Source organism: Haliotis rubra, unplaced genomic scaffold (assembly GCF_003918875.1).
Source record: "Haliotis rubra isolate DU_JTF1 unplaced genomic scaffold, ASM391887v1 Scf4, whole genome shotgun sequence".
Taxonomy (NCBI): Eukaryota; Metazoa; Mollusca; class Gastropoda; order Lepetellida; family Haliotidae; genus Haliotis; species Haliotis rubra.
In genome coordinates this window covers 1,646,138-1,673,986 of record NW_025767079.1, presented here as the reverse complement: position 1 = coordinate 1,673,986, position 27,849 = coordinate 1,646,138, and the positions used below count along the sequence as shown (strand labels likewise).

General features: G+C 42.1%; 1 protein-coding gene across 1 annotated transcript; it reads left to right on the top strand.

The window, feature by feature from the left end:
* Nucleotides 1-27,733, top strand: LOC124287173. Its single transcript, XM_046723662.1, has 16 exons — nt 1-133; nt 4,228-4,351; nt 6,249-6,361; nt 8,013-8,223; nt 8,628-8,740; nt 10,955-11,168; nt 12,741-12,865; nt 13,972-14,037; nt 18,625-18,724; nt 20,800-20,924; nt 22,389-22,421; nt 23,867-23,972; nt 24,436-24,560; nt 26,080-26,206; nt 26,611-26,735; nt 27,563-27,733. Exons 1-16 carry the CDS (start codon nt 94-96, stop codon nt 27,577-27,579), a joined length of 1,764 nt encoding a protein of 587 aa, XP_046579618.1. The 5' UTR covers nt 1-93; the 3' UTR covers nt 27,580-27,733.
* The last annotated feature ends 116 nt before the right edge of the window (nt 27,734-27,849 follow it).

Below are 27,849 nucleotides of genomic sequence, written 5' to 3'. Positions count from 1 at the left end.
TTTCAGACAGGGAATTGGGGTATAAACCAACATAGGTCTTCTCACAGCAGCAGTGTAAGACCCTCCATACACACGGTCTCAAGCTACGGAACAATGCTGTCCAAATTTGTCCTTCTCGCAATTGTGACGCTGGGTGAGTCAAAATTGTATTTCATATCGTTTTTAAATATACATCTACATCACGTGGATCAAATCAAAGATAATGCTATCATCATATTTCACATATTGAAACTGCAGAAATATTGTAAATGTTATTGGACACGTTCCTGTGCCTTGCATTATCGTTACTTGTGAAGGTTTGGACTTCAAACAAAAAGTTGAAAATTGCTTTTCCATTTATGGCAGACAAAGAAAAAAGGGCGAACAAATCTTTTTAACGTAAAAAAGAACATTTCGCTATTTCTTGCATTGTATACAGGGTGAGTTTATGATGCCTTGATTTAAAGAAACCAAGCTTCAATGAAGATCGTTTTATTGCAATTTTTCAATTTTAGACATTTAAAAATGCTTCTGCATTTACTAAAACTACTTTACCTATCCTCTTGACTTAGACAGATTTGTTACTTACCATTTGGTTTAAGAAGTAGATAGTATGCAACTACAAAATCCGATTGCCATTCCTGATGAATGTTCAGATAAGGTTTTGACAAAGGTCTTACAAGGTTTCGTGACGTATTGTCCTTTATGATTGTATATTTGGTCAAATCAAAGACAGATGAAAGGGTAGATTGTGTTGAGTAGATGGCCGCAACGCTGAAGCACATCTTGCACGAGAATTGTCATGGAAGCATGGACACCTATTGATCAGGGGGTCCTTTCACGAAGCAGCCTAAGGTTACCTTAACTCCCATTCTTTAACAGTGTACTGTTCTCTAGGTTACTTTAGTGACTTACGATCACCTTAGATGATAGCAGTTATTGACAACGGGCGTTTTCCCACTCAGCAGCTTATCAGTGGAACATTCTCCCTCAAGAACTACGAACTTCTCCAACCTAATCTTCTTTCCGGTCATCTCTCAAGACTCCGAACACTCCTAATCCTTCTTAGCGCTTTGAGCAAAATATTCATCCTGGAATGGCGCTATATAAGTGGACTATTATTATTATTATTATACTGGACAAAATAAGTTAGGGATATTGGTGTTTTTATGATTGATATTTTATTAGTGTGTCAATGAATAAATAGATCATTATTCATAATTTCAAAATTTACATATATCCCTAACTATTTTTGTCCAGTATATTATACAGCGTGGTGAAAGGAGACCCAGATAACTCGGCGTTCTCCCTTTGCCTTGAACCTAGTCGTGACTTGAATCATTGGGTACATATTGCAGCTACATCGCACAGTGGCCCAATGTGGTTACGGATATAGACTGAGTGTACGGGATCAATTGAATTGATGATTATGTCACTGTGGGAGGATTTACTCAAGGTTTCTGGTGGACAATGCATGTTTGCTGGAGCTGATGTTTACTCAAACAATCGACTTCCTCATCTGGGGAGAAAGGCAGTTGAATATTGCACATGAATAATCTATAATAACGTTTAGTTGCAAAAATGGCACGAAATTATTTGGTGACAACATGTCTAAGATCTGCCCATGACCAGTATGCTTAAACATAGACGTATGTGGGTATTGCAGCAGTCCGACAACGAACCCCCATCCGAGGCAGGGACCCGTGAAAATTCGGGTTAGAAATAGTCTTCAGCAACCCATGCCTGTAAGAGGCGACTAATGGGATCTGTTGGTCAGGCTCGTTGACTTGGGTGACACAAATCATCGTATCCCAATAAGTAGATCGATGCTTCTGTTGTTGATCACTGGATTGTCTGGTCGAGACTCGATGATTTACAGTCCGAATCCATGTACCTGGAATATTGCGTTAAACACGCCGTGTCCCACGCCGTGATATTGCTGGAATATTGCTAAATGCGCCGTAAATATTAAACTCACTCACTCACTCTCTCAAGCTAGGATGTTTATAAATAAAACTAAAAAAAAATTCTGAGCGCAAATAACTTCAGTCACAACGTTCATTCCAACACTTCAGACCTGTTCATGTTCAGATACACTAAAAATGATTTGGAAGTTGGAATAAAAATATTTCGCAATACGTTCAACCAATTTCAACACCGGGTGAGATATTTAACACAGCTGCTGTCGTTATCACTTATAATTTCGTTTTAATATATAACTGACCGACCTATACAGCGGTACATAAAAGGTTAACAGCAGGAAGTGTATATTTGACAAGAGTAATCACTAGCCCAATTGATATGACAAGCTTAAGGTTGAGTTAATCATCCGAATAACAGAATCAGGGACCCTACCCACAATGCGTTCGTAGCATTACGCCATTCGTAAGACCCCGATAAGGCAGGGACGGATACAACTTTTTGAGAAAGGGGGTGGGGGTGGGGGTTTGCACATTATTGAGAAAAGGAGGGTTGCACACTTCATTTTCACTTCAACTTTCAGCCCAAAAGGGTGGGTAGGGTTCGCACCCCTGCATCCCCCTCTGGATCCGCCTATGTAAGGTATGGCATTAGGATAGGTCGTAACGTTACGATAGGTCGTAACGTTACGGATGCTTTGTAGCTCGGGATCCACGGTTATCATTATATTCATTAGATATGCATGTGCAACATTTGTGAAGAAATGTATGAAGCAAACTGTTGTTTCCATTTGAATTTTACTGTATCATTCGGAATCTTCACATCTGTCTTTTTGAATGTATTTTGTGTTAACATGCTTGCTTACTACACAACAGTCGGTTCGACTCGGTTTATTCCGCCGCTTTCGTTATACCTTTGGCCGCAATATTACACGTGAACAGCCAACAGTCCTCACAACAGCACGGCCTTATCGGAAAAAAACGTTATTCTGTGTTTCATCTAAATAGATGTAATGTGATTTGTGGACAGAAGCGAAAGGTTTTGTTTTTTCGTGTGATAGTGACGTGCACTGAACATCACGGTCTTAATAGTATAAACGGTTTAAGTATAGCTGGAATGTCGCTGGAGTTCAGCGTTAAAAAACAAACATTGTTGAGCCCAGACTGAAAAAGTCAACGGATTCTTCACCATACTTCCCACAACATGTTGCCCAATTGTGAAAGTGTCTGTTGTGAATGGGGACATTGACTTACATGTTTCTCGAGCATCCGGCAGATGCTCTATCGAGCACCAATCCGGAAATCTTGATTCCCATGGCAGACCATTGTCACTTGAATTATAAAGGATGTCATCAGTGACACAGTGTGTGGAATATCGTTTTTAGTTTGAAACAACTTCCTCTTGTATGTTGATAATTGGGAGAAGATGACTTTGTAAAATTTGGTCAGATTTGCTGTCAGGTTCCCCTGAACCACCACGAATTGATATCTCCGTGTGTAAGATATGGCTTCCCACATCTTCACACCTCCGGCATCGAAGCTGTCGTACTGGCACGCACTGCGCCTTCCATCTCGGCTGTGGAGAAGAAATCGTGATCCATCACTGAACCAGATTCGTCACCTATTTCTCGGAGTCCATGTCTATACGCTGTTGCTCAATAACATATGTTGGAGATGCAAACGTTTCAGTACATGGATACGGCCTGACCCCAGCTCTCGCTGACGATTCCTGATTGCTTGGTCCGATACCTTCCTCATGTCCTGCAGTTATGGCGGAAGTTGCATGTAGATGACGAAGATTAGTGACCAGTATGTAGTGATCTTGTGCAGGGATGGTGACCCGTGATTGAGGCGGGGGTACCGATCCCAGGAACGATATATGGTATCCAGGTGTACGTTGAAATGACATACAACTGCAGATTGGGATTCTCTAACTTCAAAACGTCCTTCGGCATTGTTAAGACTGGCAGCATTGAGTCGTATCATTTTTCCCACTTCAAAGAAGTCGTCAAACGTTTGACGAAATATTGACTAATGCTATAGTCCTTGTCACTGCACATGGTTGTCACATGTATTCCTCTTTCAATTTCCATTACATAACATTTCCTGTTGTATGAAAATTGCTGTATAAAGCTACACGTTCTTTATGACCGTTTGTGCACTACATCAGTTAATGAACATGTGACTGAGATTATTAAAAATATTTTTCAGATCAGTTGAGATCACACTTGAATAAGAATATATAAGTTCGATGTAACTCATTTGTATAGAATTAGCATTTTACCTCTTTCCAAAACCAGTGTAAAACACAAACAACGTATATTTTCAGCCAGCGTCAGTCAAGGCCAAGCATGTATGCAAAGTGCCGCAATGAGTCTGGGAGGATGTTTTGAACCACTGAGAGCGTATTCCATGGGGAATGTACCAGTCGAGAGGATTTCCAGCTTCTGCAGGTGAGGGTTGGGGTTGGGGTTGGGGTTGGGGTTGGGGGTTGGGTTGGGATAAGGGTTGGAGTTGGGGTTGGGGTTGGAGTTAGGGTTGGGTTGGGATTGGGGTGAGGGTTGGGGTAGGATTGGGATTAGGAATGGGGTTGGGGTTGGGGTTGGGTTTGGGGTTGGGGTTGGGGTTGGAGTTGGGATTGGGTTTGGGGTTTATGGTTGGGGTTGGAGTTGGGGTATGGTTTGGTTGATATTTGGGTTGGGATTGGATTGGGGTTGGGGTTGGGGTTGGGGTTGGGATTGGGGTTGGGGTTGGGTTTGGGGTACCTTGCATGACGTTCCCATCGACAAAGTCGTCCAAGGTAAAGGTGCTCACGTGGACGATAAATTGAAAGTGCGGTGGGGCACCTTGCATGGAGGACCCTTCGACGACCACGTCAAGAGTAGCAGAGCTCACGACACCGAAATAGTATAAAGTGGGGTTTAGGGGTTCCTTGCATGTATAACCTCTCGACAAAGTCATCCAGGGTACCTTGCGGGGTGTATCACATGCTTGATGGACGTGGGATACCTTCTCTTAATGCTGATATAATTCTGTATCTATCTCAGTGTCACATATCTTCCACGCATAGTTTTGCGTCATTGTTTCCTTTGAGAAGAGTTGAAGTGAATCGCAACTGAAAGATGTGAGTCAGGGTATTAATGGAAGTAACACAGCGAAAAAGACGACATGTGGTATTGTGTGAAGGAGTCCGTGGATAAAGTAACGAGGTGTCGAGGGAAAATGTACAGAGTCGAGGGGTGATGTACAGAGGAGTCAAGGGAAAATGTACAGAGGAGTTGAGGGGTGATGTACAGAGTCGAGGGGTGATGTACAGAGGAGTTGAGGGAAAATGTACAGAGGAGTTGAGGGGTGATGTACAGTGGAATCGAGATATAATGTACAGAGGAGTCGAGGGGTGATGTGCAGAGGAGTCGAGGGGTGGTGTACAGTGGAATCGATGGATAATGTACATGGAAGTCCAGGAGTACTGAATGGGAGAGTCCAGGGGAACTGCATGGAGGATTCAAATGACAATTACACGTGAATCAAGTGATAAAATGAGGAGTTGAAGTGAATCGCCATTGAATGATCTGAATTAGAGTGTTAATGAAAGACAACATCCTGTGATATTGTATGAAGGAGTTCGTGGATAAAGATACTAGGTGTCGAGGGATAGTGTACAGAGACAAGGGGTGATGTACAGAGTCGAGGGGTGATGTACAGAGTCGAGGGGTGATGTACAGAAAAGCCCATGGATAATGTACAGAGGAGTCCAGGATAAAGTATGGAGGAGTCGAGGGGTAATGTGCAGAGTCGAGGGGTAATGTACAGAGTCGAGGGGTGATGTACAGAGTCGAGGGGTAATGTACAGAGTCGAGGGGTAATGTACAGAGGAGTCCAGGATAAAGTATGGAGGAGTCGAGGGGTAATGTACAGAGTCGAGGGGTAATGTACAGAGGAGTCCAGGATAAAATATGGAGGAGTCGAGGGGTAATGTGCAAAGGCGTCGAGGGGTAATATACAGAGGAGTCCAGGATATACGTGGAGGAGTCCAAGGATACTGAATGGAGGAGTCCAGGGGAACTGCACGGAGGATTCGAATGGTAATGTACATGGGAGTCCAGGGCTATTGTTCGGAGGATTCCAGGGATAACTTATGCTGGGGATTGTGCATGGAGGACTCCAGTTTTAATGTATGTAGGAGTTGTGAGATAAAGTATGGAGGACTCCAAGTATAATGTATGGAAGAGTCCTTCGATAATGTATAGAGGGGTCCACGTTTTTCTATTTTTAATGTCGATCCAAAGATATTCAGAATTTATTCCATGATTCAAGCAAGTTATAGTTACATAATGTGTATATTTACAGAGATGGCAGCACGGCTGTTAGCTGTATGCACAGGCTGTTTGACGACTGTCCACAACTGAGAGTAGCCATGAGTGGAAATGTGGAAGTAATTGAAAATAACATCAACCAAGCGTGTATGTATATAGAATCAATATAATAATAAGTAGCATTTTTGTTATGCTCTATTTTCACATGCGATTGCTTGAAGCGCAGACAATATGATTATTATTACCCCGGATAACCCAAGCTCCATGTGAGGCGCAAGAAGGTCATTAGTCACATGACTTATCCCACCGGGTACCCACTTTCTGCTGGGTGAACAGAGGCAATTTGGAACAAACTCACTTGCCTAAGGTGAGAACATTTGTATCACATGTGCTTCGTTCTGGGGCAGGACTGAAGTCCAAGAAACTCTGTGGAGTCAAGATGCCAAACGGTCACCCATCCAAGGACTCTCTGCGCCCAACTGATTTGTGGCCTGGGCCCACTTGCACAGAACAATCTTAGTAACAATCAATCTTAGGGCCTTACAATCAACTTTACAATCACCATACAATTGCCCTTATCCACTTGCACAAAGCCAACCTTAGCGCGATTGTAAGACGACATAATGTCGCGATCTTAACTAAGATCGAACTCTTCAACGGTGGAGATACGATTTTCTTAAACTCGACCCCTGTCTACAGTTATCTGCAAGTGCGCATAGCATGCTGCGCAAAAGTGGAACTGGTAACTGCACACATCACATAACTCCCTCAATCGCACCTTGCATTAGAAAAACACTAACTTGAACGCCATTTTGTCACAAACTTCGATGATCTTCAACTGTAAGTTTCGATTGTAACTTACAATGATCTTAGCCTGGAATTGCTAGCCGAAGCCTAAGATTGCGATCTTAAGGATTTGCAATAATTGTTGTAATCAAGTCGGAATGACATAGTTTCAAGCTTTGTACATGCACACACATATCAGCACACGATAACCCTGTCCGTTGACACTCACGTGTTTACATGCACGATCATCAGGGTGAAGGAACGGAGTGACGTAAATACATGCACGAACTGTGTGGAACAGTCACGCGTTTACATGCACGAACGTCCCCGATTCTGGAGGCGTCACGTGTTTACATGCACACGTGTGAGCATATACAGGGGAATACAATAAAACGTAAACATACACACATATCTGTGATGAGGAACATAATCACTTTTATACATGTATATGCGCAAACACATGAGACTGGGTGAGTGAGTTAAGTTTTACGCTGCACTCAGCAATATTCATAGCTAGATGCCAGCAGTCTGTATACAATCGAGTCTGGACCCAACAATCCCGAAGGGGATCGATCAAGGCAAATTAGGATACAATGACATGTGTCAAACAAACATGTGTAGGTGAACAATAAGGTGGATGGCATTAAGAGCAAGAACTTGGTAAACAGGGCGTCTTTTTTGAGGTTGTTGATTCTGAGTCTAAGGAGCCTCTGTGTACCATCGACTGATCGGTTTATCTGTTGAAAAAGGACTTCAAGATATCAGGACATTGGTCTTTTTTAAGTATAGTAACATTTCAGAAACTTCATAGAATTGTCTTTGTGGCGTACTAGAAACTGAGTATTGCACTCAATCTATTGGCTTGTCCATTTCATACATCTTCTCATCCATACATAAATTGTCAGAGTCGGGATAATGACTGTTTCAAAACCAATGACATTTTTCAACCCTGTTCAAGACATTTAATCATGTTAGTGTGTGATGAGTTGTTTAATCTGCTGATCTTATTCAGGTCTGGGTGCGCAAACAGAAGCTCCTCAGACAGATGCTCCTGAAACAGAAGGTCCTCAGACATATGCTCCTGAAACAGAAGCTCCCGAGACAGATGCTCCAGCTACAGATCTCAACATTGTTTCCCAATGTTCCCCTAAGGATGTCCGAAAAATGCAAAGATGCGCCAACAGACTGCAGAAATTTATGGGCAGATCGAATATAAAATGCGGGTAATTATCTTGTCTTAATCCAGAGTCAGTGAGTGGGTATGGTTTTACGCCGCATTTAGCAATATTCCAGCAATATCACGGCGGGGGACACCAGAAATGGGCGTCACACGTTCTACCCATGTGGGGAATCGAACCCGGGTTTCTGCGTGACGACAGCCAACGCTTTAACCACTAGGCTACCTCGCCGCCCGATAATCCAGAAAACATCCACCATCAATTCCATCTCTCTGGGTCTGTTTGTGTTGTTATGAACTGAGTGAATATATCCGACATCCCAACACCTGACGTTAGCCGACATGAGTGGCATTGTTTCATCTTCATGACTTGCCAATGTGCAATCTGTCTGTACTGTCTGCTACAATGTATATTCGCTTGTTATTACTATGAATTTTTAATGTTGACAGTAAAGTGAGAAAAACCATGGATTGTCTGGAAACAACTACCCAACGATGCTCTGATATGATGGGCCCTGCAGAAATGCCTCTCGATACAATACGCCAACAGCTCTTGCAAAACTGTAAGTTTGTGGTCTGTGAGCTAAGAGAATGGTCAACAGGTGATGAGAATGATCTGTAAGTGGTCACAAAGGTCTCTTGTGGTGAGAATGGTCTGTAGTTAGAGTAAATGATGGTTTGAGTGAAATGGTAGTGGAGAAAAATGTTTGTAAGAAGGGACAAGGATCTTTAATCTGTAGTCTTTCAATGGTCTGTAGGTGGTGATGATGATCTAGCAGCGGCGAGAGTGGTCAGTCAGTGATGAAAGTGGTCTGTCGGTAGATACAATGGTCTGTAGTTTGTGAGAATGCTATGTAGATGGAGAGAATGATGTTGAAAGTGAATGGCAGTGGAGACAATTGTCAGTCAGAGGGTAATGATGTAATGGAAAATGTTTGTAAGAGGGGAAAATGATCTGTAATCTGTTGTCTTATAATGGTCTGTAGGTGGCGAGGATGATCTACGAGCGGCGAGAGTGGTCAGTCAGTGATGAAAGTGGTCTGTCGGTAGATACAATGGTCTGTAGTTTGTGAGAATGCTATGTAGATGGAGAGAATGATGGTGAAAGTGAATGGCAGTGGAGACAATTGTCAGTCAGAGGGTAATGATGTAATGGAAAATGTTTGTAAGAGGGGAAAATGATCTGTAATCTGTTGTCTTATAATGGTCTGTAGGTGGCGAGGATGGCCTGTGGGTGTTGACTTGTTGAAGGTGTGAATGAACAGTTAGTGAGGCAAGTGGTCTGTTGGAAGAGGAAATGGTCTACATTCTGTGAGAATGGTCTGTACGTAGACATGTGAGAAACTGAGAGAATAGTCTGAACGTTCAGATAATGTTCTGCGAGTGATAATACTTAGGAGATAAACATCATGTGTTGGCCGATTTCCGGGTGTTATTGAGTATTTGAAGCACGGGAATTCATTTGTAACCGACGGCGTCAGCCGGAGGTTTCAAATGAAATATTCCCGTGCTTCAAATACTCAAAAACACCCGGAAATTGGCCAACACATGATGTTTATCGACATTGTAAACACAAAAGTAAACCAAAAGGTCCACACACGTTTTTCTGTCTGCACTCATTGACATCGAGTACGGGTACAGTAGTGAAATGTCATCAGCCGGCCGTTTCGGCTGTCTCTCATGGTGGCATTTGGAACTGCTCATTTGTGACGTCATTCGGACTTTACGTCACATTATGATTATAATGACGTCATCACAGCTGACGACGTAACAATACAATGGTGTGAGCGATGTTTGTATGTATTAATACGCAGCGAATTTCCGGGAATCGAATACCATTTGATCACGTTTTTCAACCAAAGCGATGGCCCTAATCAGCCACCATACCAATCAGATTAAAGAACACAGTGACTTTTTGTTTACAATATTCTGTAATTGAGTTGAAAGTACATATAATGTGAAAGAGGAACGAATGGTGTGGAATTAGGGTAAATTGCCTATCAATGCAGACAAATGTAAGACGTGAGAATTATATAGATGGGATGATTTCAAAGTGTAGAAAACGGTGTGGAAGTTGGTGAATAACCTTAAATAAAGATAAAAGCAAAACTCGTTTCATATCCATCAGAAATCAGTATCAAATAGTGATGATAACGGGTGTTTTCGAAAAGGGGAGCCAATCATGCCCCACCTTAGACTTTTGCGCCCAATGCAGTCTCTTTTCGCCAGGTAAATCGGGACTGGTTCTTCCCTGGCATTGACTTCTGTTCTGTGTTGTAATATACTGTACAGCTGTAATACTGCTTAAACAAATATATACTCATGATCTAGTCACAATTGTAGAATCGAATCTGCTTTTAGCAGAGATATCTTTTGGAGATGGAAATGCTTTTGTCGCTTCTATTGAATATTGTCTAAATAAATAATAATCAACATAAGGATGTGCACGGAAATGTGATTTTATGATTCGGTTGTTGATTGGTCTGTTGTTGAACGCTGCACTCAGCAATATTCCAGCTATATGGCGGCGGTCTGTAAATAATTGAGTCTTGACCAGACAATCCCGTGATCAACAGCATGAGCATAGATCGACGCAGTTGAGATGACATGTGTCAACCAAGTCAGCGAGCCTGACCACCCGATCCCATTAGTCGCCTTTTGTGACAAGCATGGGTTGCTAAAGACCAAATCTTACCCGGATCTGCACGGGTATGTGATTGTTTTACATGTAAAGGTAGAATACAGCGAAAGTGTTCATGTACTTGCTCCTGCTGTAGGTGTTGAGACAAACCAGCTGCCTGAAGAATATACAGGTGGGCCACAGATTGGGGAGGTGGTAGAAGAAGGTGAAGATGGAGAAGAGGAGGGAGAGGAGGAGGTGGAAGTGTGTCCTGCTGACTTCGCCTCACGGATGCAGAGATGTGTGGAAGACATGAACAGCGTGTTGACGAGGTTTAGATCAGGGGCGGCAGACTTAGCAGAAGCATGCAGGTGAGTGGAGAAGAAGGTTGCCGCAGCAGCGGGTATCAGTTGTCCAACATTTCGGGACATGTTGTGTACTGCTAACACTCTTTGAATCTTATAATAACTATTTCATCACCCCCACCACAATAACTACCTCCACTACCACCTAACTACTACTACTACTACTACTACTACTACTACTACTACTACAACTACCACCTCCACCACTACTGATACTACTACAACCACTACTACAACCACCAGCTCCACCAACACAGTTACTGCTACTACAACTACAACTACTACTACTACTACTACTACAACTACCACCTCCTCCACTACTGATACTACTACAACCAGTACTACAACCACCAGCTCCACCAACACAGTTACTGCTACTACTACTACAACTACTACTACTACTACTACTACTACTACTACAACTACCACCTACACCACTACACCACTACTGATACTACAACAACCACTACTACAACCACCAGCTCCATCAACACAGTTACTGCTACTACTACTACTACAACAACTACTACTACTACTACTACTACTACTACTACAACTACCACCTCCACCACTACTGATACTACTACAACCACTACTACAACCACCAGCTCCATCAACACAGTTACTGCTTCTACTACAACAACAACAACTACTACTACTACTACTACAACTACCACCTCCACCACTACTGATACTACTACAACCAGTACTACAACCACCAGCTCCACCAACACTGCTACTACAACACAGTTACTGCTACTACTACTACAACAACTACTACTACTACTACTACTACTACAACTACCACCTCCACCACTACGGATACTACTACAACCAGTACTACAACAACCAGCTCCGACAACACAGTTACTACTACTACTGCTACTACTACTACTACTACTACAACAACTACTACTACTACTACTACTACCACCACCACTCCATTACCACCTAACTACTACTACTGCAACCATTACTACTACTACCACGATCCTACTACAACCACTTCTACAACCAGCAGCACCAACGCAGTTACTACTACTACTACTACCACCACTACTACAACCATAACTACTACTATCAATACTACCACCACCACAATTATCACCACCACTACTACTATCACTACTAACGCTACAACCACTACCATTACAAAATGTACTCGTTCTTCAACCGGAAATATGGCAAGGGATCTTTAGGTTCAGCAATGCGTTGTTCGTACAAGACAATCTTTAAACCGACTAAATATAATAATGAGAAGTCTTATAATGCGCTAATCTCCACGCAACAAAGCATGCTTAAAGCGCTAACACGGTGATTATTATTACCCCGGATAACCAAAGCTGCCTGTTAGGCGCTAGAAGGTTATAGTCCCATGACTTTATCCAACCGGGTACCCATTTTCTGCTGGGTGAACAGAGGCAATTTTGAACAAACTCACTTGCCTGAGGTGAGAGGACATGTATCACATGTGCTTCGTTGTGGGAGAGGACGGAAGTCCTAGAAACTCTCAGGAGTCAAGCTGTCAAACACGGTCACCCATAATATGTATAACCTACGGTCACGTCTTGCTTGCAGCGCACTGACATCTGCCGTTGACTGTGTGGGTGACTACATGGAGGCTTGCAGTGACCGTCCAGAGGTGGAGCAACTGTCCCGCATGCTGAACATGGAGCAGACGAGGCGCCATATCGCTCAGATTTGTCAGTATACTTTTGTCGCACATTCACCTTAACACATCTTTATCCACTGGACTTGTGAATTGTGGTTGAGGGAAAGAGTGAGTGAGTTTAGGTTTACGCCGCATTTAGCAATATTCCAGCAATATCACAAGAAATGGGCGTCACACATTGCACCCATGTGGGGAATCGAACCCGGGCCTTTGACGTGACGAGCGAACGCTTTAACCACTAAGCTACCCCCACTGCTCGATAATCCAGGTAAAACACCAGCAACTACATCTCTCTAGGTCTACTTGTTTTGTTATGAATTAAGTGAATATATCAGATATCCCAATACCTGACGGTTGCAGACATGAGTGGCACCCGCTAGAAGATCATTGCAAAGAGTGGACCAAAATAAGACAGAGAAAAAACGGCAAAGAAAAATACCATGATTGTTAAAATCGACACAACACCTTAAAATAAAAACTTCCCATAATCATAAGAAACATCTACTGAAAGTATAGTGATTTGTATGATTTCGACTTTATCCTACACCCACATACACCTCAAGGTTTTAAGTATGCGTTACAGACTTCCTTCGGGATAAGAAGGGTTAACATTCTTCAGTTTAATTGTTTATTTTTTACTTTTTGACTTGACGGGAAATATCGCTGCGGTAGGCTCAAACGCTAAACGATACAGCAAGTCTCAGAGTTTTCTTTCACTATTATCAAATTGTGGTGATATATTTCATGTCAAAAGACACTTGGGTGAGATTCTCTATGTATCGCATTGTTTTGCGCACTACGGTGACGTCATCGGTTTTTATTACGTTACAAACAAATGACATCAATCATCGCTTTGCCTTAGCTCCCTTTTAATAATCACGACATTTGGTCATTTAAACTGAAAACGGAGAATGATTTTGAATAAACTAATCTTAACCGAGTGCATTTTATATCATCAGAGACAATACAAGGTCTGATGTAAAAAATGTCGACGATAAACGTCAAAAACCTTTCGCAAGCCAGGCAGTTTTTCTCCTTTCATTCGCGTTAACATACGTGAAAAAAACCCGTGGAAATTATTGAATAAGAAACAGAACTACAGATGTCACTAAAACAGATATCCTTACTGTTGTGTAGGCACTGCGGGAGGTACTGATGCTGGTCCTGATGGAGGTTCTGAAGCAGGAACTGGTCCTGGAGAAGGTGAGAACCGTGCTATAGCATTACTTTGTCGTCATAGGTCTTCATTTTCTGCTATGATATCATCCCATTGGTGCTTAAGATATCATGCTTTTTCGGCTCTGTTATAATGGGAAGCAGGCGACTGCATCACTGTCGCCATGCCTCAATTTTCTGAGCATGATATCGTCCCACTGGTGCTTAAGATATCATGCTATTTCCACTCTGTTGTAATGTCAAGTAGGCGATAGCATCACTCTGTCGCAATGTCTTCATTTTCTGCTAAGCAAGATATCATCCCATGGGTAGTTGGGATATCATGATATTACGGCTCTGTTATAATGTCAAGCAGGCATAGCACCACTCTGTCGTCATGTCTTCATTTTTGCTAAGAATGATATCATCCCATTGGTGGTTTGGATATCATGCTATTTCGGCTCTATCATAATGCCATGCAGGGGATTGTTCAGCTTTGTTGTCGTTTCTCCCTGAACCGTTCACCTCACTCTCTACTGACACCTGGCTATGCATAAGTATGTACTTTAAATGTGGCAGTTTTAAAACACACAACAGTAACTTTGTATAGAATGATATAGAATACAATTTGTTTGAACATATGTCTTCATTTTCTGCTGATCCTGGCATGGTCCCATTGATGGATATGATATCATGCTATTTCCACTCTTTCTTAATGACATGCAGGCAATGGTGGGGCTTTGTTGTTGTTTGCTGAGACGTTAAATCTCACTCTCAAATATCACTTGGTGATGAATAATATGTTCTCTAAATGTGCCTTCTGTACAGCTCACAACATCTTGGAAACAAAACCCATCGGATAAATTTTTAAGACAATATATGGCTGTTGCGATACTTCACTGGGGGCTGACTATATCGTTCAACGCTTGGCTGTGGAATCCTAAAAGGGACATCGTCGCGTTGGCGCATTGTCTCCCTCACAAAAACAAGTTAAAAGTGACAAAATTAACCAAAGTGCGACAATGTGACAATGTTCCTTCTTGGATTCCATACCTGGCTGCTAAGACAGAGACACCTAAGCATGTTATATTGATAATCTAATGTGCATGTGACCGTTTGGCAGTATTGCAGTGTATAAATGAGTAAGTTAATATTTAACGTCACATCGGCAATATCTCACCCATATCGTGACGAAGCAATGTGTGGATTACCGTTTGACAGTATTGCAATGTGTGAATGACCGTTTGGCAGCATTGCAATGTGTGAATGACCGTTTGACAGTATTGCAATGTCTGGATGACCGTTTGACAGTATTGCAATGTGCGAATGACCGTTTGGCAGCATTGCAATGTGTGAATGACCGTTTGGCAGTATTGCAATGTGTGAATGAGCATTTGACAGTATCGCAATGTGTGAATGACCGTTTGGCAGCATTGCAAAGTGTGAATGACCGTTTGACAGTATTGCAATGTCTGGATGACCGTTTGACAGTATTGCAATGTGCGAATGACCGTTTTGCAGCATTGCAATGTGTGAATGACCGTTTGGCAGTATTGCAATGTGTGAATGAGCATTTGACAGTATTGCAATGTGTGAATGACCGTTTGGTAGTATTGCAATGTGTGAAAGACCATTTGACAGTATTGCAATGTGTGAATGACCGTTTGGTAGCAATACGATGTGTGAATGACCGTTTGACAGTATTGCAATGTGTGAATGAACGTTTGACAGAATTGCAATGTGTGAATGACCGTTTGACAGTATTGCAATGTGTGAATGAGCATTTGACAGTATTGCAATGTGTGAATGACCGTTTGACAGTATTGCAATGTGTGAATGACCATTTGACAGTATTGCAATGTGTGAATGAGCATTTGACAGTATTACAATGTGTGAATGACCGTTTGACAGTATTGCAATGTGTGAATGACCATTTGACAGTATTGCAATGTGTGAATGAACGTTTGACAGAATTGCAATGTGTGATTGACCGTTTGACAGTATTGCAATGTGTGAATGAGCATTTGACAGTATTGCAATGTGTGAATGACCGTTTGACAGTATTGCAATGTGTGAATGACCATTTGACAGTATTGCAATGTGTGAATGACCATTTGACAGTATTGCAATGTGTGAATGACCATTTGACAGTATTGCAATGTGTGGATGACCATTTGGCAGTATTGCAATGTGTGAATGACCATTTGACAGTATTGCAATGTGTGAATGAGCATTTGACAGTATTGCAATGTGTGAATGACCATTTGACAGTATTGCAATGTGTGAATGACCATTTGGCAGTATTGCAATGTGTGAATGACCATTTGACAGAATTGCAATGTGTGAATGACCATTTGGCAGTATTGCAATGTGTGAATGACCATTTGACAGAATTGCAATGTGTGAATGACCATTTGACAGTATTGCAATGTGTGAATGACCATTTGACAGTATTGCAATGTGCGAATGACCGTTTGGCAGTATTGCAATGTGTGAATGACCGTTTGGTAGCAATACGATGTGTGAATGACCGTTTGACAGTATTGCAATGTGTGAATGACCATTTGACAGAATTGCAATGTGTGAATGACCATTTGACAGTATTGCAATGTGTGAATGACCATTTGACAGTATTGCAATGTGCGAATGACCGTTTGGCAGTATTGCAATGTGTGAATGACCGTTTGGTAGCAATACGATGTGTGAATGACCGTTTGACAGTATTGCAATGTGTGAATGACCGTTTGACAGTATTGCAATGTGTGAATGAGCATTTGACAGTATTGCAATGTGTGAATGACCATTTGACAGAATTGCAATGTGTGAATGACCATTTGACAGTATTGCAATGTGTGAATGACCATTTGACAGTATTGCAATGTGCGAATGACCGTTTGGCAGTATTGCAATGTGTGAATGACCGTTTGGTAGCAATACGATGTGTGAATGACCGTTTGCCAGTATTGCAATGTGTGAATGACCGTTTGACAGTATTGCAATGTGTGAATGAGCATTTGACAGTATTGCAATGTGTGAATGACCATTTGACAGTATTGCAATGTGTGAATGACCATTTGACAGAATTGCAATGTGTGAATGACCGTTTGACAGTATTGCAATGTGTGAATGACCATTTGACAGTATTGCAATGTGCGAATGACCGTTTGGCAGTATTGCAATGTGCGAATGACCGTTTTGCAGCATTGCAATGTGTGAATGACCGTTTGACAGTATTGCAATGTGTGAATGACCGTTTGACAGAATTGCAATGTGTGAATGACCGTTTGACAGTATTGCAATTTGTGAATGACCATTTGACAGCAATACGATGTGTGAATGACCTTTTGGCAGCATTGCAATTTTTGAATGACCGTTTGCCAGTATTGCAATATGATAATGAGCATTTGACAGTATTGCAATGTGTGGATGCCCGTTTGACAATATTGCAATGTGTGAATGACCATTTTTGCAGCATTACGATGTGTAAATGACCGTTTGACAATATTATCTGACAAAACGGTTTCCATTGGGCGTAAAGGCAAAATACAATAAAATACTTATATGAATAGATCACATAACATCTGTGACAAAATCAGAAGTTCACGAATAAGACAATAACCATCCAGTATTATTGTCTCATGTACTCTCGACCTGGCAGCATATTATACTTGAAGTTTTCTGTTGACGAGACACTGAATATACGCCTTCGGGAAAATGGCTATACTATTTATGTGGTCCGCAGACATTATGTGTACTCAGATATCAGTGTTGAATGGGCACTCTTGCAGGGAAGGTTCTGCAGTACATTAATCCAGTTATCAACAAGTAATCGCATGTTGTTTGCCTCCTCAATTGTTATTTTACTCCTGGTCAACCTGCTGCGGTTAGTTCAGAGTCAAGATGCATTATATTTTCTCCATAAACCACCACCGGTGGTACTGGAGCGAAACGACGTGCAAATATATAATATATGCATTTCAAGATGGCTGTTTGTCTGTATGTCACGATGTGTCACGTTTCTCAACACATTAAACATTATGATGACGCTCCTTGTTCTATATATTATTTCTGAGAAGCTTTTCTTCGCATGTGACCATTTATTAATGACGCCTCGTATTTAGACAGGCATTTCAATTCTTTTACCTTAGTACTGTTAAAGAATTCCGAATACAACTCTCAAATCTCCCCTTCGCTCTCTCCTCTCATACAACCGCCTCCGTGGTGTAGTGGCTAGAGCGTCTGCCCGGAGAGCGGAAGGTCGCGGGTTTGATCCCCGACCGCGTCGTTCAAAAAGACGTTAAAATATGGTACTTGTTGGTCCCTGCCTGGCGCTCGGCATTAATGGGTACAACAAGGACTGGTCGGCTCGGAGTCAGTATAATGTGTCTGAGTGGGGTATTCATGCTTCACTGCAGCATGGTATCTCAGTGGGCTAGCACTATAAAACCAACTTCAGTCTGGGCTAGTACAAGCAGCCACACATACACACGCATACACGTCGTCATATGAGCGAAATATTCTCCAGCACGACGTCAAACCCAATTTCACCTCACCTCTCCTCTCATACACACACGCGCACACACACACACACCACGGTCCTCTTACTACATTAAGCATTGCTCATCTTCTTCTCAGGGGACAGCGAGTGTCCAGCAGATTTTGAGGGCAGAATACAGGCCTGCGTGGCACCAATGCAGGCCATGAACCCGCAAGTCATGGACGATGAAGTTTGCAGGCAAGTAAATAAAATAATGCCAGCCACAATATTTAGCAATGGGTTGATACTCATTTCATTTTCAATAGAAACACGTACTGGTAAAATAGTTCAAATCAATGGCGATCCGATAACAAGGAACAATTAGGAGACTTATCTAAATATCTCAAGACTTAGTGATTTTATTCACGTTTCCTTAAGAAACGCGGACATTTCAGTTAATTTCACTTCTACTCCCATTTGTGCCACGAATATATCTGCAAAGGCATGATTATAATTTTTATTCAAACAGTATGGTGTTTATGCATCATCTTCTAAACTTGGAGATTTGAAGATATGACAGTGATTCCTACATATAGGATGACGTGGTTTTCCGGTAGCTTCAGTAAATATTTGGTTGAGGTTGTGGATAGTTTGCAAGTTTTCAATCTTTTGACTGGTTTTGTAAAGTGTATAGATATGAAACAAAAACACCAACTAAATCAATATTTTAAGATTACCAATTGATTGATCTATTAAATCCCACAGTGTGTATTTATTTCAGCCCGGTATAATGTTCTGATTATACAAATTCATGAGTTGCAATTAACTTGTATCTGTTACACGAGACGAACAATGCAAGAAAGCAATATATTTGGGTTTGTATGAAATTAACTATGTCTAACCACTCAGGGTGAGTGAGTAAGTATGGTTTTCCCCCCCTTTTAGCAATATTGCAGCAATATCATGACGGGGAACACCAGAAATGGGCTTCACACATTATATCCATACATTATTATTATTATACACAGTATACACATTAATCACCCTTACAAGGTAGTTATTTAGATAAACTCAAAATCAGTACAATTTTATTGATTTTAAATAAAAATAATGGCCCTAAGGCAGTTATTCGGTTATGCTAATAAAACACTTCCAAGAACAAGGACATTACTTTCCCTAGTGGTTTAACTATGGGTTAAACTTTCGTCAAAAACTTTTTTCAGGGAGTAAGAAAATGCTAAAAGCGGCGTAAAACCATACTCACCCACTCACTCACTCGTGAAGAGGAACACGATGACGTAAACTAAATGTTTTCATAGTGAGTGAGTTGGGTTTTACGCCGTTTTTAGCAATATTGCAGCAATATCACGACGGGGAACACCAAACGGGCTTCACACATTGTACCCATGTGGGTTGCCATATCTTTCGGTCAATCACCCCATGAATAGGGCCATGATCAAACACCAAATGGCCTGGCTGTCTGTGCGAAATACACATTATGTCGGGGAGCGCACATTAAATCATCATAGTCTTCTGGAAGGATGTCTTCGCACGAAATAGACAGTTTAGTTTTTAGTATTAGGCGAATATCTGTGCACTTTGAAGTTTCTTGTTGTTCTACCTCTGTATGTAAGTGATTACGGTTGAGGATCGGAAAGAAAAGCTAACCGGCGAAAGTCTGACATACATGTATTTATCCAACCCATGAAGATCCGGGTTAGCATTGGTCTTCAGAAACCCATGCTTGTTATAAGATGAGACAAATGGAATCGGGTGGTGCCTTAGTTAACTGATGTCATCGTTCCTCAGTGTTATTTTTGATGACCTTGAAAACCTTTGTTTCATTCATGACCGATGGCTCAGAAGAAGATGTGATTCGATGCTGTTGTCTCGAAAGTACTTTGCTCCAAGCATCATGAAATCGATTCCTTAATGAATATATTTAGGGTTGCTTTGTTAATTTCCAGATGCATATTTATTCTTGTATGGATTGGTAGGTTGGTGGGTTGGTTGGTTGGTGGGTTGGTGGATTGGTGTTTTACGCCACACTCAGCAATATTCCAGCTATATGGCGGCGGTCTGTAAATAGTTGAGTCTGGACCAGACATCCCAGTGATCAACAGCATGAGCATCGATCTAAGCAACTGAGATATGATGACATGTGTCAACCAGGTCAGCGAGCCTGACCACCCGATCCCGTTAGTCTTACGACAAGCATGGGTTACTGAAGGCCAATTGTAACCCGGATCTTTACGGATTGGATTTGTAGGACCAATAAACTAAACTGAACAGAACTGTTAACTTTAACGGGTATTTTGTCTTTACTTTTATAGTGCTGCAAACGATGCCTTAGACTGTTTAGACGATGTCGTGAACGCGTGCAGAAACAACCCTGACGTCCAGGCTTTTACAACCATCATGAATTTGGACTCAGCCCGGCAAATGATCAACGACCTCTGTGAGTACTCCTTGTGTGGACTCTCGCATGTCGCTATGGTGCCGGGCCACTACTTAGGGCAATATTCCAGCAACATCACATCGGGGGACACCAGAAATAGGCTTCACACATTGTACCCATGTCAGAAATCGAAACCGGGTCTTCGGCCTGACGAGCGAAAGCTTTAACCACTAAGCTGCCCGACCGCTCCGTTAGGCCGCTAGTGGCTATGTTTCACACAATGAGACTTCACAAAAGCGATAGGCTACGAAAGTTAAAATCAAGCTGTCTGCGCAAGCGCTACAGCCAGGTGTTGGCGATAACTGGTCGCTAGCTAGTAATTGTTGTATACACTTGCAATATCGGTTGCCGACAGTTTAATCAGGTCCTTCACACATTTCTTACTGTTTGTGTTTGTTTGTTGTTCAACGCAACCACGGCAATATTCAAGATATGTGAAATCAGTTTGTAATAAATAGAATCTGGAACGGACATTCCAGTGATTGATATCATGAGTATCGACCAATGATACAATCACAAGCATGTTAGCATGGCAGATCAACCAGTCCGGTTAGTCGCATTTTACGACATTCAGGGGTAGGCGAAGGCCAGTTCTCCATATGGGTACAATTTGTGAAGCCCATTTCTGGTGTCCCCCGCCGTGATATTGCTAGAATATTGCTAAAAGCGGCGTAAAACTATACTCACTCACTCACTGTAATCCTGCAAACCTCAATGTATGTTCCTCATTGTGTAGTATATGCACATAATAAACAGTGACCCTATCCAATGTTACTTTTTTATCAGTTGCTGAAAGAATGCTGAAAGAATGCAAATAGATTGATTTCGAAACTGACTCACTGTTAAATATCTACAACGGATTCTTTCCATCCAGACCCGTGAAGATCGGGGTCATAACTGATCTTCAGTAACCCATGCTTGTTGTGAGGAGACTAACGGAATCGGGTGGTCAGGCTCGCTGACTTGGTTGACTCCAATATTTACAGACCGCCGCCATATAGCTGGAATATTGCTGAGCGCGTTGTAATACTAACTCACTCACTCACCCATTCTATCCAAATAGCCCCCAATTCTAAATACATAATGACAGGTGTCACCTATTCACACATCGACGTCTGCGACAGGAATTGCAAGGAGAGGGTCGAAATAATCTTCATGAGGGAAGGAATTATTAACCTCCTTTATATTTGTCGGGCTGAGTTGGGAAAGGTGATGGTGTTTTGGGCCAGCACTTCTGATATGTTTTCGTGAACTGCTCCAGAATATAGAGAATTTGTGTATAGGAGCCAAATATTTTGTGTGTATTCCCATCCAAGACTTTTTCCCAGTATTGTCTTGAGTGTTTGGTTTCTCAAAACGTAACTGTCCCTATCTCCATCAGAATCTGTCATGGTCGGTACCTTAGGAAGAGTGTCCCATGATATAGCACACACCTGTATGACTGTTTCCTATTTTTTTTCTCAGGTGAGTCGGGTACGCTACCGCCTGGACCAGGAGGTATGTATAGTTCTTCATTAGTGATAAATGTCTGTACCAGTACGTGAGTATTTTAGTTCATAAGTCGAAGTGTCTGGACCAGGAGGTGTGTATTGTACTTTATAAGTGATAACTGTCTGTACCAGGATGTGAGCATTTTAGTTCATAAGTCGAAGTGTGTGGACCTGCAGGAGGTGTGTATTGTACTTTATAAGTGATAAATGTCTGTGCTAGGGTGTAAGTATTTAAGTCAATAAATCAAACTAGTTATATATATAGCGCCTCTTTCCAGTCTGTGAAAATCTCCTCAAAGGCGCTAAGAGGATCTCTGACACAAAGTTTTCAGTCGATTGACATTTCGAAGAAGTGTGTTTTCAAACTATACTTTGACTAGACTAGTCGCTGAGTGTCTGAATGTTCCTGAGGTTGTCTGGGATTGAATTCCACAGTAAGCCAAAGTGCCTGGACAAGAAGGGTTTTTTTCTGGTTTCATAAGTACAAAGTGCTTCACCAGGCTAGCTATTCTCGAAATTCGTAGCCCTACGAACTTCTTAAGCCCATTCTGAACACATTGGCTACGATCAAAGTTAAGAATTCTTAGTGCTACGAACGTTTCGAGAATAAGATTGGCGTTACAGCTGATATGTAATACGTGTCTGAAACCTTGTCCACAAAGTATTCGTAGCACCATGCTATTTTGAAGTCTATGATAAAGCATAGAGTTACGATGGGTCGTAATGATACGAACACCCTCTGGATCGGGACCCATGGGCATAACAGGTTTTGATGGACGGTAGATGTTGTGGGTGTAACTCATGATATGCTCCTGGGCCCCGATCCACAAAGCATTCGTAACGTTACGACCTGTCGTAACTCTATAGTTTATCATAGGCTTACGAACGTCGTAGCGCTACGAACACTGTGTGGATCGGGGCCTGAAACGCAATGTCACTCATACATAAACGTCGTGTTAAATGACAAGGGGGGACATTTCTGCTCCCGTGTTTCCCAATAGCGCCTTCAGGTGAAATTAAAATGTTTGACACAGACCCAGTACTAGTACTTTTACCGAAGGCACAGTTGAAATGTTGTTAACCGTTGATCTCTGATATAATGGATGCTCTTGGTGAGATAAAATCTTTTGTGATCCTCAGAGACTGAACTGTGCATTCACTCATGAGATGCATGCGTTCTCTGGTTCTTCCTTCCTGACCGTTTTATTTTTTTCAATACTTTCTATGTGTCGTGGTAGGAATGGGTGGTCCTAAATACGGGGAGTTGCACCCCTTAGCTTACCCGGGAATATCTGACAGTGAGTACTTCTTGTCCACAATGTCCCCGATTTTGATCGGAAGGTTGTCAGCGCCTATGCTTGTTTGTGCTTCGAGAAAGAGGCAAAGAACATTTTGGTCTTCCTCTCATTTTGACTATCATTGACTTAACTGTAAATGGGTCTGTGATTTCAGTTGACGCCGATTGCCCGTCGGATCACAGCGCAAAACTCTTGGAGTGTGTTGAACCCCTTCAGAATATCCAGCAAACACCGAATATGAATGTTCAGGAGATGTGTAGGTCGGTACATAGCGACACGTCACTTAGGTGTACCTGGATGTTGGGCGGGTCGAGGGGATGATGTTGTTGCAGCAATAAAGTAACGTGTGTGGAGGGAGGTGTGTGTGTGTGTGTGTGGGGGGGGATTATGATGTGGGGATTGGGAGCCTTTCGGCAACGTTTGGGAGAGATACTGGTGGAATTTGGGAAAGAAAGTCTTGGTAGAAGTTGTATGTTCCATGTTCCCTCCATAAATAATGCCAGCCATGGGGAAGTAAAGGAATGTGGCAAGAATATACTAACACACCACAACACCATAGCATATGGGAAACATACCAAGCATGGGCGCCAGGGTCCCTTTTCTCAAAGCCCAAAAGTAACGCCTCGTTGGAAGCCAGTGCTTGAGTTATGGAAAGGGAAATATGTGGTACTTTTGTTTGATTTGGACAAGCTGGTCCTGAAACGTGTTGATGTCTGTTTCAAGGGTGGCTAACACTGGCTTCGACTGTCTGGATGACATCATGGGCAAATGTGCCAACCAACCGGACGTGAACGCAATGAGCAATATGCTCAACTTCGACCACGTACGGGGCATGCTTCGTGAACAGTGTAAGTTGAACGTTTGTCGTAGTAGACGTAGTTGACGTAGTAGTAGCAGCAGTAGCAGCAGTATTAGTAGCATCAACAGTAGATGTAGTAGAAGTAGTAGCTGCAGTAGCAGTAGCAGTAGCAACAGCAGCTGTTGTGGTAGTAGTAGCCCAAGTATTATTATTAGTAGCAACAGTAGTTGTAGTAGTGAGTGAGTGAGTTTAGTTTTACGCCGCACTCAGCAATATTTCAGCTATATGACGGCGGTCTGTAAATAATCGAGTCTGGACCAGGCAATCCAGTGATCAACACCATGAGCATCGACCCGCGCAATTTGGAACCGATAACATGTGTCAACCAAGCCAGCGAGCCTGACCACCCGATCCCGTTAGTCGCCTCTTACGACAACCATGGGTTACTGAAGACCAATTCTAACCCGGATCTTCACGGGTTGGATAAATATATTTATTACCCACGTGGTCAGCGTATGGGTAGTAGTAGTAGCAGTAGCAGTAGCAGTAGCAGCAGCCTTAGTAGTATTAACGAATATGATAATAATTACAACGATATATGACAATAATTAGAGTCATCAGATTCATAATGAGATAAAGAATGATAAACATGATAAAGTTAAAGGTGAAGATAAAGATGTAATGTCTGCGAAATTTTGGAATATACTTAGAACATGTTTTCTCCCAAAATAATGCCAATCGCGAGGAAGTAAAGAAATGTGGCAAAGATATATCAACACACCACCACACCATAACATGGGAGCCATACCAAGCATGGACACCGTTCACGGTCCCTTTTCTCAAAGCCCACAAGTAACGCCTCGTTGGATTACGAAAAACACAAACAATGCCTAGAAAAATAATTACATTGAGAATTATGAGGGGGACCAAGATGTAAGCATGCTGATGACGAGGATGACTTTGGAAATAACTATTGTTTTTCCGTGGAATTCATTCAAAAAATTCCCAGAATCAAAACATTGTTAAAAAATCGTATTTCTTTTTCACACTTCATGTACATTACGACCGCCTCCGTGGTGTAGTGGTTAGAGCGTCTGCCCGGAGAGCAGAAGGTCGCGGGTTCGATCCCCGACCGCGTCATTCCAAAAGACGTTAAAAAATGGTACTTGTTGGTCCCTGCCTGGCGCTCGGCATTAAATGGGTACAACAAGGACTGGTCGGCTCGGAGTCAGTATAATGTGTCTGAGTGGGGTATCCATGCTTATCTGCAGCATGGTATCTCAGTGGGCTAGCACTATAAAACCAGCTTCAGTCTGGGCTAGTACAAGCAGCCGCACATACACATACACACGCATGCACGTCGTCATATGAGCGAAATATTCTCAAGTACGACGTTAAAATCAATTTCACCTCACCTCATGTACATTACAAGTATATTTATCCTGTATACCTGTTAGTCACCATTCACCTGGCGAAGGGACAACGAAAAGCCCAGAAACGTTGTGTATAGAATAAACAAGAAGTTGACATCCATAATCTTTTGTCTTATACCTACTTCATCCATTAAGGTGTCGCCAAAACTGGCGGTGGAGACGACACCTGCCACGTCGCCGACCCAGCAGAGGCACTTCTCAAATGCAACCGTGAACTGCAAAACGCCGCATCGTCAGGTGCCTCCCTTCGACTCAAATGTCGGTTAGTAAGAGATGCAGTCATAACCACCCGCAACTGTCTTGTGCGGGCAGCTTTATTTCGTTTGGTTTGTGTGAACACGATGGATGATGATGGTGATGATTATGGTGGTGATATTGATGGTGATGATGACGGTGGTGATGATGATGATGAGCTTTATTTAGTTTGGTTTGTGTAAACACGAAGGATGATGATCGTCATGTTGGTGGTTGTGGTGGTGAAGATTACGACGACGACGACGATGATGATTATGATGATGATGATGAGGAGGAGGATCGGAGTCTGTTTGCTAGTGTGTTTAGCGCCTGTTCGATCAGTGTTTTATATCTTGCTCGAACCTGCGTTTTTGCTTTCAATAACCGATCTTCGTTGGTCAGGATATCCAGTCGAAATTTTTTCTCTTTCAGTGTCATGTTTGAGAGTCTGGATTGTTTCGACCGACTGATCACCAACTGCCCCAGTGATCCTAGTATCGTCGCCTTCACAGACATGTTAGACATTAACGAAGTTAGAACAACCCTGTCTGGCAGCTGTAAGTGTTCTTTAAAAACGTTATTGAATGAGTGAATATAGTTTTACTCCGCTTTTAGCAATCTTCCAGCGACATCACGGCGGTAACGCTATTAAAAGGGGTTTAGGTCAACAGACACTAACCCTCCTAGTATATATACTCTTTTCAAAAAGCAACTATACTCTTAAAAAAGTGGCGGGACTTCAGTTTTTAATTTACGATTGAAAAGAAATGGGAGATATATCGGAGTCAATCAATGTTGATTTGATAATAATGACTATTTTGAGAGTGCATCACCACTTGCGCTTCCTTTTGACCATATTTGTTTGTACAGTAATCGCTCTTGAAAGATGATAGGTGTATGACGTGAAATTTGCATGTGTGCGATTTTCATTTTAAAAAAAACACAAAAAAAACGCGGCTAGAAACAAACACGAACAACTGTGTGATGAAAGATGATTGTCAAAATTGACGGTCTACGGTGATTTAGCGACCTTCCGGAAAACCGTCAAAATCAAGAATGACACCCCATGCACGTGTATGGGGGCTACGTGCGTTGTGCACGTGCATCCCATGCGTTGTGTGCAGGGGTGGTGATGAGAAATGGTGGTGATCATAAAATGTTTGTCTTTGTTAACGCTTATACTTCCTATCTAAATTAAAAGTTCAGATACTCTTACTTTTTTTAAGAGTATATTTTCGACAAGATCACATGGGTAAGATAAAAAACATTTATCTGCATGTAGTTCCATAATTCGGTGTAGACCAAAAGCAAAAAAATTTCATTGTAGGACGTGCATGTGACGAACAGCTTTAGTGTTTAACATTGATGTCCATCTTCCCCACAGGCCCCAGCAGAAGATGAGAGAGGGCGTTCCTGGAGGGAGGTTCAAGCAGAAATTCAAGCGGAAGTTCAACTAAAGGATCAGGGTTATATTAAAGGAACCTTCGCTATTGACGGCATACATTGTTACGCAGACATAATGATCACTAGAATAAAGGGAACATGTTTGAAAGTTTCTAATTTTAACGTACGTAAGAAGACCCCACTTCATGAGTGAGTGAGTGAGAATGGTTTTACGTCGCTTTTAGCAATATACATTTACATACACTTTGAGTACCAACGGGGTATAGA